The sequence below is a fragment of the Salmo salar genome, chromosome 18 (assembly GCF_965601325.2).
Source record: "Salmo salar chromosome 18, fSalSal1, whole genome shotgun sequence".
In the NCBI taxonomy this organism is placed as follows: Eukaryota; Metazoa; Chordata; class Actinopteri; order Salmoniformes; family Salmonidae; genus Salmo; species Salmo salar.
The window spans coordinates 37,352,173-37,368,700 of NC_138308.1; the positions used below are offsets into that span (position 1 = coordinate 37,352,173).

At 40.5% G+C, this 16,528-nt stretch overlaps 1 protein-coding gene across 3 annotated transcripts in view; it reads left to right on the forward strand.

Annotated features, from left to right (window-relative positions):
* Positions 1-16,024, forward strand: part of LOC145861743 (exportin-1) — a 113,499-nt gene extending 97,475 nt beyond the window's left edge. For all 3 annotated transcript variants that reach the window (XM_082964949.1, XM_082964948.1, XM_082964950.1), the window contains exons 22-25: positions 4,670-4,804; positions 6,563-6,722; positions 13,454-13,550; positions 14,481-16,024. In XM_082964949.1, the coding sequence (XP_082821075.1) occupies positions 4,670-4,804; positions 6,563-6,722; positions 13,454-13,550; positions 14,481-14,627 (539 nt within the window). In that variant the 3' untranslated portion in view covers positions 14,628-16,024. The remainder of the gene's footprint in view (positions 1-4,669; positions 4,805-6,562; positions 6,723-13,453; positions 13,551-14,480) is intronic.
* The last annotated feature ends 504 nt before the right edge of the window (positions 16,025-16,528 follow it).

The window sequence follows — 16,528 nt, forward strand, 5'->3', positions numbered from 1 at the left end:
TGTAAAAACTGTTAAATCCCCTGGATTGATGAATAAAAAAAACTATTGTATGGTTGATAGGAATGAGGCAAAAAGAATGACAAATAAGTCTGGATGCTCAACGGATTGGCAAAAGTACTGCAAATTGAGAAATAATGTGACTAAAACTGAATTAAAAGAATAAGAAACTATACTATGAAACAAAGATGGATTATATAAAGAATGATAGTGAAAAGCTTTGGAGCACATTCAATTACATTTGGGGCAAAAGGGCAAACTCAGCTCCGTCATTCATTGAATCAGATGCTTCATTCATCACAAAACCCACTGATATTGCCAACTACTTTAATTACTTTTTCATTGGCAAGATTAGCAAAGTTAGGCATGACATGCCAGCAACAAATGCTGACCTTACACATCCAAGTATAACCGACTGATTATGAGACAAGCACTGTAATTTTTAATTCCGTAAAGTGAGTGTGGAAGAGGTGAACAAATGATTGTTGTCTATCAACATAATAGCGGACGATATTGGCACTCCTATTTGCCATATCTTCAGTCTCAGCCTTCAAGAAAGTGTGTGCCTTCAGGCCTGGAGGGAAGCTAAATTCATTCTGCTACCCAAGAATAGTAAAGCCCCCTTTACTGACTCAAATAGCCAACCAATCAGCCTGTTACCAACCCTTAGTAAACTTTTGGAAAAAATGGTGTTTGACAAGATACAATGCTATTTTACAGTAAACAAATTGACAACTGACTTTCAGCGCTCTTATAAGGAAGGACATTCAACATGCACGGCACTTGCACAAAGGACTGATGATTGGCTGAGATAAATTGATGATAAAAAGCTTGTGGAAGTTGTTTTGTTAGATATCAGTGCATCTTGACATTATTGATCATAGTCTGCTACTGGAGAAACGTATGTGTTATGGCTTTACATCCCCTGCTATATTGTGGATAAAGAGTTACCTGTCTAACAGAACACAGAGGGTGTTCTTTAATGGAAGCTTCTCCAACATAATCCAGGTAGAATCAGGAATTCCCCAGGGCAGCGTCTAGGCCCCTTTCTTTTTTCAACCCTTACTAATGACCTTTGAGTAAAGCCAGTGTGTCTGTATGTGGATGACTCAACACTATACACGTCAGCTACTACAGCAAATGAAATCACAGCAACACTTAACAAAGAGCTGGAGTCAGTTTCAGAATGGGTGGCAAGGAATAAGTTAGTCCTAAATATTTACAAATCTAAAAGCATTGTATATGGGACAAATCATTCACTAAACCCTAAACCTCAACTACATCTCGTAATGAATAATGTGGAAATTGAGCAAGTTGAGGTGACTAAACTGCTTGGAGTAACCCAGGATTGTAAACTGTCATGGTCAAAACATGTTGATACAACAGTAGCTAAGATGGGAAGAAGTCTGTCCATAATAAATGCACAACTCTGCCTTCTTAACAACACTATCAACAAGGCAGGTCCTACAGGCCCTAGTTTAGTCGCAACTGGACTACTATCCAGTCGTGTGGTCAGGTGCCACAAAGAGGGACAGGAAAATTACAATTGGCACAGAACAGAGCAGCACGGCTGGCCCTTAAAGGTACACGGAGAGCTAACATTAATAATATGTATGGAAATCTCTCCTGGCTCAAAGTAGAGAAGAGAGTGACTTCATCACTACTTGTTTTTGTAAGAAGTGTTGACATGCTGAATGCACCGAGCTGTCTGTTTAAACTAGAGGTCGATCGATTAATCAGAATGGCCAATTAATTAGTGCCGATTTCAAGTTTTCATAACAATCGGTAATCGGCATTTTTGGACACAGATTATGGCCGATTACATTGCGCTCCACGAGGAGACTGCGTGGCAGGCTGACTACCTGTTATGCGAGTGCAGCAAGGAGCCAAGGTAAGGTGCTAGCTAGCATTAAACTTATCTTATAAAAAACGAATCAATCTTAACATAATCACTGGTTAACTACACATGGTTGATGATATTACTAGTTTATCTAGCTTGTCCTGCGTTGCATATAATCGATGCGGTGCCTGTTAATTTATCATTGAATCACAGCCTACTTCGACAAACGGGTGATGATTTAACAAGTGCATTTGCGAAAAAAGCACTGCCGTTGCACCAATGTGTACCTAAATATAAACATCAATGCCTTTCTTAAAATCAATACACACGTATATATTTTAAACCTGCATATTTAGTTAATATTGCCTGCTAACATGAATTTCTTTTAACTAGGGAAATTGTGTCTCTTCTCTTGCGTTCTGTGCAAGCAGAGTCAGGGTATATGCAGCAGTTTGGGCCGCCTGGCTCGTTGCGAACTGTGTGAAGACCATTTCTTCCTAACAAAGACAGTAATTAATTTGCCAGAATTTTACATAATTATGACATAACATTGAAGGTTGTGCTATGTAACAGCAATATTTAGACTTAGGGATGCAACCCGTTAGATAAAATACGGAACGGTTCTGTATTTCACTGAAAGAATAAACGTTTTGTTTTCGAAATGATAGTTTCCGGATTTCACCATATTAATGACCTAAGGCTCGTATTTCTGTGTGTTATTATATTATAATTAAGTAACTACATAGAACTCTATTCCACATCAAGTAACTGATGCAAGCAGTAGAATCAGCTTTTAAAAAACAGATTAAATACACCTTATGGAACAGCGGGGACTTTGAGGAGACACACACGCATACATATGGATTTTCTATTGTAAATGCACTACATATACAAAAGTATATGGACACCCCTTCAAATTTGTGGATTTGGCTATTTCAGCCACACCCGTTGCTTACAGGTGTATAAAATCTAGCACACCACCATGCAATCTCCATAGACAAACCTTGGCAGTAGAATGCCCTTACTGAAGAGCTCAGTGACTTTGAACGTTGCACCGTCATAGGATGCCACCTTTCCAACAAGTCAGTTGGTAAAATGTCTGCCTTGCTAGAACTGCCCCGGTGAACTGTAAGTGCTGTTATTGTGAAGTGGAAACGTTTAGGAGCACCACGGCTCAGCCTTGAAGTTGTAGGACACACAACACTCAGTACCAAGTTCCAAATTCCCTCTGGAAGCAACGTCAGCACAAGAAGTGTTCGTTGGAGCTTCATGAAATGGGTTTCCATGGCGTAGCAGTCGCAAACAAGCCTAAGATCACCATGCTCAATGCCAAGCGTCGTCTGGAGAGGTGTAAAGCTAGCCGCCATTGGACTCTGGAGCAGTGGAAACACGTTCTCTGGAGTGATGAATCACGGTTCACCATTTGGCAGTCCGACGGACGAATCTGGGTTTGGCGAATGCCAGGAGAACTCTACCTACCCCAATGCATAGTGCCAAGTGTAAAGTTTAGTGGAGGAGGAATAATGGTCTGGGGCTGTTTTTCATGGTTCAGGCCCCTTAGTTCCAGTGAAGGGAAATCTTAACGCCACAGCATACAATGACATTCTAGATGATTCTGTGCTTCCGACTTTGTGGCAACAGTTTGAGGAAGGCCCTTTCCTGTTTAAGCATGACAATACCCCCGTGCACAAAGTGAGGTCCATACAGAAGTGGTTTGTCGAGATCGGTGTGGAAAGACTTGACTGACCTGCACAGAGCCCTGACTTCAACCCCATCAAACACCTTTGGGATGAATTGGAACGCTGACTGCGAGCCAGGCCTAATCGCCCAACATCAGTGCCCGACCTCACTCATGCTTGGATTGACTGACCTTCATGTCTTAAAGTAATGATGGACTGTCGTTTCTCTTTGCTTATTTTGGGGGTGGCAGGTAGCCTAGTGGTTAGAGAGTTGGGCCAGTATCTGAAAGGTTACTGGATTGAATCCCCGAGCTGACAAGGTAAAAATCTGTCGTTCTGCCCCTGAACAAGGCAGTTAACCCACTGTTCCTAGGCTGTCATTGTAAATAAGAATTTGTTCTTAACTGACTTGCCTAGTTAAATATAGGTAAAATAAAATTTCAGCTATTCTTGCCATAATATGGACTTGGTCTATTACCAAATAGGGCTATATTTTGTATACCGCCCTACCTTGTCACAACACAACACATTGGCTCAAACACATTAAGAAGGAAATAAATTCCACAAATTAACTTTTAACAAGACACACCTGTTTATTGAAATGCATTCCAGATGACCACCTCATAAAGCTGGTTGAGAGAATGCCAAGAGTGTGCAAAGCTGTCATCAAGGCAAAGGGTGTCTACTTTGAAGAATCTAAAATATATTTTTATTTGTTTAACACTTTTTTGGTTACTACATGATTCCATAGGTGTTATTTCATAGTTGTGATGTCTTCACTGTTATTCTACAATGTAGAAAATAGTACAAATAAAGAAAAACCTTTGAATGAGTAGGATACATTGGACACATTTTTTGCTTTGTTATTATGGGGTATTGTGATGTCATTATGGGGTATTGTGATGTCATTATGGGGTATTGTGTCGATTGAGGAAAAAAAACAATCAATTTTAGAATAAGGCTGTAACGTAAGAAAATGTAGAAAAAGTCAAAGGGTCTGAACTTTTCGAATGCACTGTATATGATATATATATTGTGTATGTTCCTGTGGCAGGTCTTCAGATCCTGTATATAAATATATATATATATATATATATATATATATATATATATATATATATAGATATATATATTGTGTATGTTCCTGTGGCAGGTCTTCAGATCCTCTACACTCTACTGCAGAACGTGACTCAGGAAGAGGCTGCAGCACAGAGCTTCTACCAGACATACTTCTGTGACATCCTCCAACACATCTTCTCTGTGGTCACTGACACATCACACACTGCTGGTGAGTACAGTACACACACGGATGCAACGCACACACACGGATGCAACGCGCACACACACACTGAAGATGAGCACGCACACACACGCCAGCTAGCACATTTGGTTCCTTGGAAGTTGTGGGAACTGAAGTTTTTTTGTTTCCCAATGGTTCTGGGGACGAAGCCATACGTTTCCTGACTGGTAAATGTAAAAAAAAAAAAAATAATAAAAAAAAGTTTTTACTTTCTGAGAATGGAAGTGAACATTTTTCCTGTTCTTGTAACGTACTTTTTTAGGTTACAGGGAGGTTCTGAGAACGTTTTACTCTGGTTCCTTGAAAGTTTTCCTAGAAGGTTTTATTAATTCTCTGAGAATGGAAATTATAGGTTATTTTGAGATTTTTAAATAACTTCCTTAAAACTTTCACTGAACCTAACACTGCTAGGTTATTTTGGGTTATTTTTTAACTCCACGCACTGATAGGATACATGGAAATGAATTTCCTTAGGCATTAATCATGAGAACACATAGTGATGGGGGGAGAATGTATACAGTTACATATTGGGATATTATTTTTGATGATGTATTGGTTTGACAATATTATGTTAGTGCTAGTTGGCTGTACCTGCACCAAAACTCCAGTATTTTTCCTTCATAGCTTGTTCTCCATCTTTTTAAAAAAGGGGGACAATTTGTTTTCAGCACTTTTATTTCCAACTCATTGTCTCATGGTTCTCTCTTGTCCCTCTGCAGCAGACATATGGTGAGAAATATGTTTGGAACATCAAATCGCAATAAAATCACAGTATGGAATACATATAATATCAGCACTTAAGTATTGTGATATCGTATCGTGAGGTCTCTGGCAATTCTCAGCCCTACAAGCACATTTCTGTTTTACTGTGAAACGGCATCAGTGGGATTCAAACTTATAATCTTCTATTCATGGAATTAGTCCACTGACCCAGAAGGATGGAGCTAGCATGCCATATGTTTTACACATACAAAGCTGTTCCTTTTAGTCTATTCAAACAGACCCCATTTCAAAGGAAACAAGGACTCATTAAGATCAGCTGTGGCCAATCAGTGGGCACGGCTAACACCTGAACACACTTAACAAGATGGAGGATAGAGTTTTGTTGATGCTGAGAACGGAATGTATATGTTTTTAAATAACATTCTTAGAACGTTACTAAAGTTTACTTGTGGTTTTTTAATGGAAAGTTTTCTTAACGTTCTTGGAACAAATTGAGAACATGATTTTAAATAGAACCATGAGGAAACCTGTAGGAAATGTTAAGCTGAATTACTGAAATTCCCAAAGAATAACTGTTTCTTAATGTTCTCTGGACTATTTGAGAACATTCCCAATGTCAAACCAGTCGGAGAACGTTCCTAGAACATTACCAAAATTGTAACCATGTAAATGTAATCATGTTTGAACTTTAGGAAACGTTTTGTTAAAGTATTGATTTACAAAGCAAATAGCATTTTTCTTTTGTCAAGTTAAATGTGCAGAGAATGTTCCAAAGCCAAGCAACTATCCTGCACCATTCCCAGGACGTTGTGGCAAGGTTGTATGCTAAATAACCATAGGACAACCACGCTCTCACCAAGTTCTAAGTAACATATGGTTCTCAGAACGTTATGTGTTAGCTGGGACACACGCACAAACTGCCGGGAAGAACACACATCTCTTGTTCTGTTTTACTATTTGTATAAATCCATATCACGTAACTGTGCATGTCTGGTTGTGTGTGTCTCTCTGCCTCTCCCCCAGGCCTGACGATGCATGCCTCCATCCTGACCTACATGTTTAACCTGGTGGAGGAAGGGAAGATCAACACCCAGCTCAACCCCTCCAACCCCAGCAACAACCAGGTCTTCATACAGGAGTACGTGGCCAACCTGCTCAAAACTGCTTTCCCACATCTACAGGAGTAAGTACCTTTATGAACAAAATAAAATGCATCATTATTCCCATACCATTATTACAGAGAATCAGTAAAATGATGCTACTTAGCTTATTCAATCCTGTCTCAAAATACAACACTGTCCCTTTAAAACAAAACAAAGCTCTTTACTTGACTTGCTTTTCAGAGATGTCTAGAAATGTACATGTTTTGTGCTCTTGTAGGAAACAACCACTCCCCTATTGTTGACTATAAATGATCTATAACTGGGTTAATAAATCACTAACAAAGGATATGAACAATTGTGCACACGTGGCTACATGCAGCTCTCGCTTTGATCTCAAAACAAGCGCATCTAGTCATGACCGCTCATGCTGTAAAAACAGTCCAGTTGAAAGTGAATGGCACAAATCCATATATGGACGAAAGCTGAAGAACATAGGCACATCCAGGTACTTTTAGCAGGTGCTGGAGTTGTAGATGAACTCATGGAAAACAGAAAGGAAAATGCCGCACAGATCCATATATGGCAATGGTCTATTTGCATATAGGCCTACTGCAGCTATGATTGGTTATGGTACACCGGTCTGTGTAGAGTACGGGCTTGAGTCGTGCCTGTTAATGCAATAGAATCCTACTCCGATGCGTTCTGCCTACAAGAAAATATCTTGCATAATTAGTTTTGCATACTAAGTCTTGCATAGTTAGTTTAGTTTCGGTATGTTGAATTGAATGTGGTTAATATTGCGTTGATTCAATTACAATTCCCACAGTAAAGGGAAACGTTGATAGTTTTAACTAAAGGGGAAAACTCTATAAAGTTGAGTGAAGTTTAATCTCATGCATCTCTGCACGGGCTGATATTTCTTCTGTGCGGCAGTCTCCCAGGAGAGCTGCGTGCCCGCACACGCACGCACCTTAGAGGGAACATTGCTTACTGCTATTAGCCCATACCAACGCATTGAATAACAGATTCACTACATAGAACAACAAGATAGTCCTTACTGCTATTAGCCCATAGAAACACATTGAATAACAGATAGTCCTTACTGCTATTAGCCCATACCAACACATTGAATAACAGATAGTCCTTACTGCTATTAGCCCATAGAAACACATTGAATAACAGATAGTCCTTACTGCTATTAGCCAATAGAAACACATTGAATAACAGATAGTCCTTACTGCTATTAGCCAATAGAAACACATTGAATAACAGATAGTCCTTACTGCTATTAGCCCATACCAACGCATTGAATAACAGATAGTCCTTACTGCTATTAGCCAATAGAAATACATAGAACAACAAGATAGTCCTTACTGCTATTAGCCCATACCAACGCATTGAATAACAGATAGTCCTTACTGCTATTAGCCCATAGAAACACATTGAATAACAGATAGTCCTTACTGCTATTAGCCCATAGAAACACATTGAATAACAGATAGTCCTTACTGCTATTAGCCCATAGAAACACATTGAATAACAGATAGTCCTTACTGCTATTAGCCAATAGAAACACATTGAATAACAGATAGTCCTTACTGCTATTAGCCAATAGAAACACATTGAATAACAGATAGTCCTTACTGCTATTAGCCAATAGAAATACATAGAACAACAAGATAGTCCTTACTGCTATTAGCCCATACCAACGCATTGAATAACAGATAGTCCTTACTGCTATTAGCCCATAGAAACACATTGAATAACAGATTACTGCTATTAGCCAATAGAAACACATTGAATAACAGATAGTCCTTACTGCTATTAGCCCATAGAAACACATTGAATAACAGATAGTCCTTACCGCTATTAGCCAATAGAAACACATTGAATAACAGATAGTCCTTACTGCTATTAGCCAATAGAAATACATAGAACAACAAGATAGTCCTTACTGCTATTAGCCCATACCAACGCATTGAATAACAGATAGTCCTTACTGCTATTAGCCCATAGAAACACATTGAATAACAGATTACTGCTATTAGCCAATAGAAACACATTGAATAACAGATAGTCCTTACTGCTTTTAGCCCATAGAAACACATTGAAAAACAGATAGTCCTTACTGCTATTAGCCAATAGAAACACATTGAATAACAGATAGTCCTTACTGCTATTAGCCCATAGAAACACATTGAATAACAGATTACTGCTATTAGCCCATAGATACACATTGAATAACAGATAGTCCTTACTGCTATTAACCAATAGAAACACATTGAATAACAGATTACTGCTATTAGCCAATAGAAACACATTGAATAACAGATAGTCCTTACTGCCATTAGCCAATAGAAACACATTGAATAACAGATAGTCCTTACTGCTATTAGCCAATAGAAACACATTGAATAATAGATTACTGCTATTAGCCCATAGATACACATTGAATAACAGATAGTCCTTACTGCTATTAGCCAATAGAAACACATTGAATAACAGATAGTCCTTACTGCCATTAGCCAATAGAAACACATTGAATAACAGATTACTGCTATTAGCCCATAGAAACACATTGAATAACAGATAGTCCTTACTGCTATTAGCCAATAGAAACACATTGAATAACAGATAGTCCTTACTGCCATTAGCCAATAGAAACACATTGAATAATAGATTACTGCTATTAGCCCATAGAAACACATTGAATAACAGATAGTCCTTACTGCTATTAGCCCATAGAAACACATTGAATAACAGATAGTCCTTACTGCTATTAGCCAATAGAAACACATTGAATAACAGATAGTCCTTACTGCTATTAGCCAATAGAAACACATTGAATAACAGATTACTGCTATTAGCCCACAGATTCACTACATGGAACAACAGATACAACAACAAAAAGTTTGTTCTGAAGTGTTTGTCCTATATCTGAGGGATATAAGAAAGATCAGAAAACTATTATTATTTTCCATGTATTTATCCCCATATTTTAGGCACTAAACTATCTCCATGTTCAGTGCATTCTGAAAGTATTCAGACCCTTTGACCTTTTCCACATTTAGTTACAGCCTTATTCTAGATTGGATTACATTTCATAAAATAAAATACTCAGCAATCTACACACAATACCTCACAATGACAAAGCAAAAACAGGTTTTACAAATGTTTGCAAATGTACTAAAAATAAAAAACAGATAACTTATTTACATAAGTATTCAGACCCTTTGCTATGAGACTCACAATTGAGCTCATGTGCATCCTGTTTCCATTGATCCTCCTTGAGATGTTTCTACAACTTGATTGGAGTCCACCTGTGGTAAATTCAATTGATTGGACATGATTTGGAAAGGCACACACCTGTCTAGATAAGGTCCCACAGTTGGCAGTGCATGTCAGAGCAAAAACCAAGCCATGAGGTCAAAGGAATTGTCTGTAGAGGTCCGAGTCAGGATTTTGTCGAGGCACAGATCTGGGGAAGGGTAGTAAAAATAAATGTGCAGCATTGAAGGTCCCCAAGAACACAGTGGCCTCCATCATTCTTAAATGGAAGAAGTTTGGAACCACTAAGACTCTTCCTAGAGCTGTCCGCCCGGCCAAACTGAGCAATCGGGGGAGAAGGGCCTTGGTCAGGGAGGTGACATACAGTATACCCAGTACGCAATCAGGCCTTTATGGTAGAGTGGCCAGACGGAAGCCACTCCCCAGTAAAAGGCACATGATAGCTCGCTTGGAGATTGCCAAATGGCACCTCAAGGGCTCTCAGACCATGAGGAATAAGATTCTTTGGTCTGATGAAACCAAGATTGAACTTTTTGGCCTGAATGCCAAGTGTCACGTCTGGAGGAAACCTGGCAAAATCCCTACGGTGAAGCATGGCGGTGGCAGCATCATGCTGAGGGGATGTTTTTTCAGGGACTGCGAGACTAGTCAAGATCGAGGGAAAGATCCTTGGTGAAAACCTGTTCCAGAGCGCTCAGGACCTCAGACTGGGGCAAAGGTTCACCTTCCAACAGGACAACGCCCCTAAGCACACAGCCAAGACAACGCAGGAGAGTGGCTTCGGGACAAGTCTCTGATTGTCCTTGAGTGGCCCAGCCAGAGCCCGTGGTGGTTCCAAAGTTCTTCCATTTAAGAATGATGGAGGCTACTGTGTTCTTGGGAACCTTCAATGCTGCAGAAATGTTTTGGTATCCTTTCCCAGATCTGTGCCTCGACACAATACGGTCTCTGAGCTCTACGGACAATTGCTTGGTTTTTGCTCTGACATACACTGTCAACTGTGGGACCTTATATAGACAGGAGTGCGCCTTTCCAAATCATGTCCAATCAATTGAATTTACCACAGGTGGACTCCAATGAAGTTGTAGAAACATCAAGGATGATCAATGGAAACAGGATACACCTGAGCACAATTTCAAGTCTCATAGCAAAGGGTCTGAATACTTATGTAAATAAGGTATTTCTGTTTTATTATTTTTTAATTTGCAAACATTTATAAAAACCTGTTTATGCTTTGTCATTATGGGGTATTGTGTGTAGATTGCTGAGGATTTTTTGTTTATCCATTCTAGAACAAGGCTGTAACGTAACTAAATGTGGAAAAGGTCAAGGTGTCTGAATAATTTCTGAAGGCAGTGTACCCAGTACGTCATGTGTTTCAGTCAACCCAACATACAGTATACCCAGTACATCATGTGTTTCAGTCAAACCCAACATACAGTATACCCAGTACGTCATGTGTTTCAGTCAACCCAACATACAGTATACCCAGTACGTCATGTGTTTCAGTCAAACCAACATACAGTATACCCAGTACGTCATGTGTTTCAGTCAAACCAACATACAGTATACCCAGTACGTCATGTGTTTCAGTCAAACCAACATACAGTATACCCAGTACGTCATGTGTTTCAGTCAAACCAACATACAGTATACCCAGTACGTCATGTGTTTCAGTCAAACCAACATACAGTATACCCAGTACGTCATGTGTTTCAGTCAACCCAACATACAGTATACCCAGTACGTCATGTGTTTCAGTCAAACCAACATACAGTATACCCAGTACATCATGTGTTTCAGTCAAACCAACATACAGTATACCCAGTACATCATGTGTTTCAGTCAAACCAACATGCAGTATACCCAGTACGTCATGTGTTTCAGTCAAACCAACATACAGTATACCCAGTACATCATGTGTTTCAGTCAAACCAACATACAGTATACCCAGTACGTCATGTGTTTCAGTCAAACCCAACATGCAATATACCCAGTACGTCATGTGTTTCAGTCAAACCAACATACAGTATACCCAGTACATCATGTGTTTCAGTCAAACCAACATGCAGTATACCCAGTACGTCATGTGTTTCAGTCAAACCAACATACAGTGTACCTAGTACGTCATGTGTTTCAGTCAAACCCAACTTACAGTATACCCAGTACGTCATGTGTTTCAGTCAAACCAACATACAGTATACCCAGTACGTCATGTGTTTCAGTCAAACCAACATACAGTATACCCAGTACGTCATGTGTTTCAGTCAAACCAACATACAGTATACCCAGTACGTCATGTGTTTCAGTCAAACCAACATACAGTATACCCAGTACGTCATGTGTTTCAGTCAAACCAACATACAGTATACCCAGTACGTCATGTGTTTCAGTCAAACCCAACATACAGTATACCCAGTACATCATGTGTTTCAGTCAAACCAACATACAGTATACCCAGTACGTCATGTTTCAGTCAAACCAACATACAGTATACCCAGTACATCATGTGTTTCAGTCAAACCAACATACAGTATACCCAGTACGTCATGTGTTTCAGTCAAACCCAACATACAGTATACCCAGTACGTCGTGTGTTTCAGTCAAACCAACATACAGTATACCCAGTACGTCATGTGTTTCAGTCAAACCAACATACAGTATACCCAGTACGTCATGTGTTTCAGTCAAACCAACATACAGTATACCCAGTACGTCATGTGTTTCAGTCAAACCAACATACAGTATACCCAGTACGTCATGTGTTTCAGTCAAACCAACATACACTATACCCAGTACGTCATGTGTTTCAGTCAAACCAACATGCAGTATACCCAGTACGTCATGTGTTTCAGTCAAACCAACATACAGTATACCCAGTACGTCATGTGTTTCAGTCAAACCCAACATGCAGTATACCCAGTACGTCATGTGTTTCAGTCAAACCAACATGCAGTATACCCAGTACGTCATGTGTTTCAGTCAAACCAACATACAGTGTACCCAGTACGTCATGTGTTTCAGTCAAACCCAACATACAGTATACCCAGTACGTCATGTGTTTCAGTCAAACCCAACATGCAGTATACCCAGTACGTCATGTGTTTCAGTCAAACCAACATACAGTATACCCAGTATGTCATGTGTTTCAGTCAAACCAACATACAGTATACCCAGTACGTCATGTGTTTCAGTCAAACCAACATACAGTATACCCAGTACGTCATGTGTTTCAGTCAAACCAACATACAGTATACCCAGTACGTCATGTGTTTCAGTCAAACCAACATACAGTATACCCAGTACGTCATGTGTTTCAGTCAAACCAAACATACAGTATACCCAGTGTGTTTTGAAGTGTCCGGTTATCACACAGTCTGCCTTACCCGTGGTGGAGAGATACAGAGGGAGGTAGAAATGTACCCTGAGGGTCATGGTGTGGTCCAGAGTCGGCGGTGTGCGACCACGACTAGACCACTGTTGTCCTGTTTTTCTATGTCTTCTAAGTTGTCTTGTCCCCCAGTGCCCAGGTCAAGGTGTTTGTAACAGGACTGTTCAGTCTAAACCAGGATATTGCAGCCTTCAAGGAACACCTGAGGGACTTCCTGGTACAGATTAAGGTGAGCCTTTTCCTCCAACCGAGGTTCCTCAGTAGAAATGACCTTGGGGGTGCATTCAAGGTCATCTTTATTGCAGTTGCAGTCAGATGATGAGATCTCAGAACGCCTTGGAAGTGTTTAACATCTTAGGAACCACATTAGTATGATGTAACAATCTTGGAAAAGTATTTGTGTGTTTATATACACGGACCCCCTTCTCTCCTCCTGTAGGAGAGGACATCAGACCTGTTGTCTGTCTGTCTGTATTTGTGTGTGGTAATGTTTCTCTCTCCTCCTGTAGGAGAGGACATCACAGACCTGTTGTCTGTCTGTCTGTATTTGTGTGTGGTAATGTTTCTCTCTCCTCCTGTAGGAGAGGACACCACAGACCTGTTGTCTGTCTGTCTGTATTTGTGTGTGGTAATGTTTCTCTCTCCTCCTGTAGGAGAGGACAACACAGACCTGTTGTCTGTCTGTCTGTATTTGTGTGTGGTAATGTTTCTCTCTCCTCCTGTAGGAGAGGACATCAGACCTGTTGTCTGCCTGTCTGTATTTGTGTGTGGTAATGTTTCTCTCTCCTCCTGTAGAAGAGGACATCACAGACCTGTTGTCTGTCTGTCTGTCTGTCTGTCTGTCTGTATTTGTGTGTGGTAATGTTTCTCTCTCCTCCTGTAGGAGAGGACATCACAGACCTGTTGTCTGTCTGTCTGTATTTGTGTGTGGTAATGTTTCTTTCTCCTCCTGTAGGAGAGGACATCAGACCTGTTGTCTGTCTGTATTTGTGTGTGGTAATGTTTCTCTCTCCTCCTGTAGGAGAGGACATCAGACCTGTTGTCTGTCTGTATTTGTGTGTGGTAATGTTTCTCTCTCCTCCTGTAGGAGAGGACATCACAGACCTGTTGTCTGTCTGTCTGTATTTGTGTGTGGTAATGTTTCTCTCTCCTCCTGTAGGAGTTTGCAGGGGAGGACACCACAGACCTGTTCCTGGAGGAGCGGGAGGCGTCGCTGCGTCAGGCGCAGGAGGAGAAACACAAGCTGCAGATGTCAGTTCCTGGTATCCTCAACCCACATGAAATACCTGAGGAGATGTGTGATTGAGACGTCCAGCCCCTGCGACACGCCACATGAACCAAACTGCTGTTACTGTACATACAGGCATACCAACAAACACACACAACTAACCCTAACAGAACAGAGGTGGGAGGCCCCCGGTCACTTTGCTGAGGTACGGAGAGAGCAGACACGCACGTCCTCATCCATCAGGTGTTTTGTCGACCAAAACCATGTCAATATGTAAATGACGACGTACCACGTCACCCCGTGGCCGTTATACATAGCACCTACGCTACGTTTTATATGGAGACTTCTGGGTGATATGTTTCCACTGTTTAACCCAAACTTGTATTGTTAATTTGGTCATGGGTCATCACCCCCCCAGCTGCATGACATGATGTGGATAAGACTTCTGAACTTTACTTGTTTTGTTTCCTTCCCTCCTTGTTCTCCCCTTCACATGTTATCTCTCTCTCTATATATATATATATAGTGAGACTGAGGAAAGTTTTTGTGAAACAAGGCATATGTGTCAAAAAGTTCTCAGCAAAGAGGCTTCTAGAACTATTGTGTGACAGACGGACAGACTGGAAGGAATGAAGTGGTGTTCTAGAAGTGTGTGTGCACCCTGCGTCTGATTCCCAACCCAATGCATTGTGGTTAGAATGTGAAGCTAGCGGATTATGAAGGAAGGAAGTCTGAGAGATGCTGCTGCTTTGTGTGTCAGGTGGTCAGGCTAGCGGCCGTGCTCATTGGTTGAACCTCCGCCCAACTGAAAGAAACCTACTGCGTTTGGTCGCCTGGCTGTGACGAGGCGGGAACTAGGAAGACAGGAAGGAGCATCATCGGAACAAGACAGTCAGATTATGTGCATATCATCCCAATTCTATAGCACATGAATTACCATGGGAACATCATTATTATTTACTGTATTTTTGTGGGTGTGTTGAGTGCGTGTGCTGTCGCCTAGACGACATGGGCGTTTAGTTTTCCTCTGCGAGGATCGTTGCTCCATGGTGAGCTCTTCATTAAAATGGACCTTTAACTGAAAGAAGAAGCGGTTATTGAAATTTTATTTATGGGTTCAAGATGGCTGCATCTTTATAACAAACTCCTGTTTAACTTGTGTCAGTCTGAATTGGAACTAATTGACATTGTTTACCATGCTAGTAGTGCTTCAACAACACTACCTAGAAGACAAGCAAAAATAACAACAACTCGGTTTACATTTCATTTGGATCTTTATAACATCTCTTCTATCCAAAATAAAACAAAAGGCTTTTATTCCAGAGTGAAATAAGTAGTTGACAACAGTTTAATTAAGCAACAAATGTATAAATCCTAATCCACACTCAATCTGTAAATGGCAAATAGTTGCCCTTCTCTACTCGTTCCAGTTGTTGTGAAACTTTTTGAACTGATTAAAGTTGAGGATTTTATAACCAATGCCTCTGGGCTCAATTTCTTTTCCGTACATCGCTTTTTTTGTGGTGGTAGTAAGTGTAACTTTTATTTTTTAAATATTCATATTCTCTAAAGTAGCGGTCACCAACCCTGGTCTGTCTGTATTTGTCTGTAGTAACTTTTGTCTCCTGAGAGAGAGCCAAGCACTAAAACACATGACCCTGATCAACTAATAATCAATACCCGAATTGTTGAGTAAAAAGTGTTTCAGTGCTGGGCTGTAACAAAAACCTACAAACCCTTTAGCTCCTTCAGAGCAACAGTTCAGACTGAGGGACGGTGGTAACTGCTCTGATAGAGCTGCTCTGATAGAGGTGAGAAACAACTGTTCTGGTAACCATCACTGGCTACAGGCCCGGTCTCCTGTCATCTATACTGACAGCCTGGCAGAATCCTGCCCACTTCCCCTCTCTCTGGCTGAGGTAAACACACACCAACTGATTTCTAGTGAAACATGAGGCTGATGATGTGCCTCTGCGTCA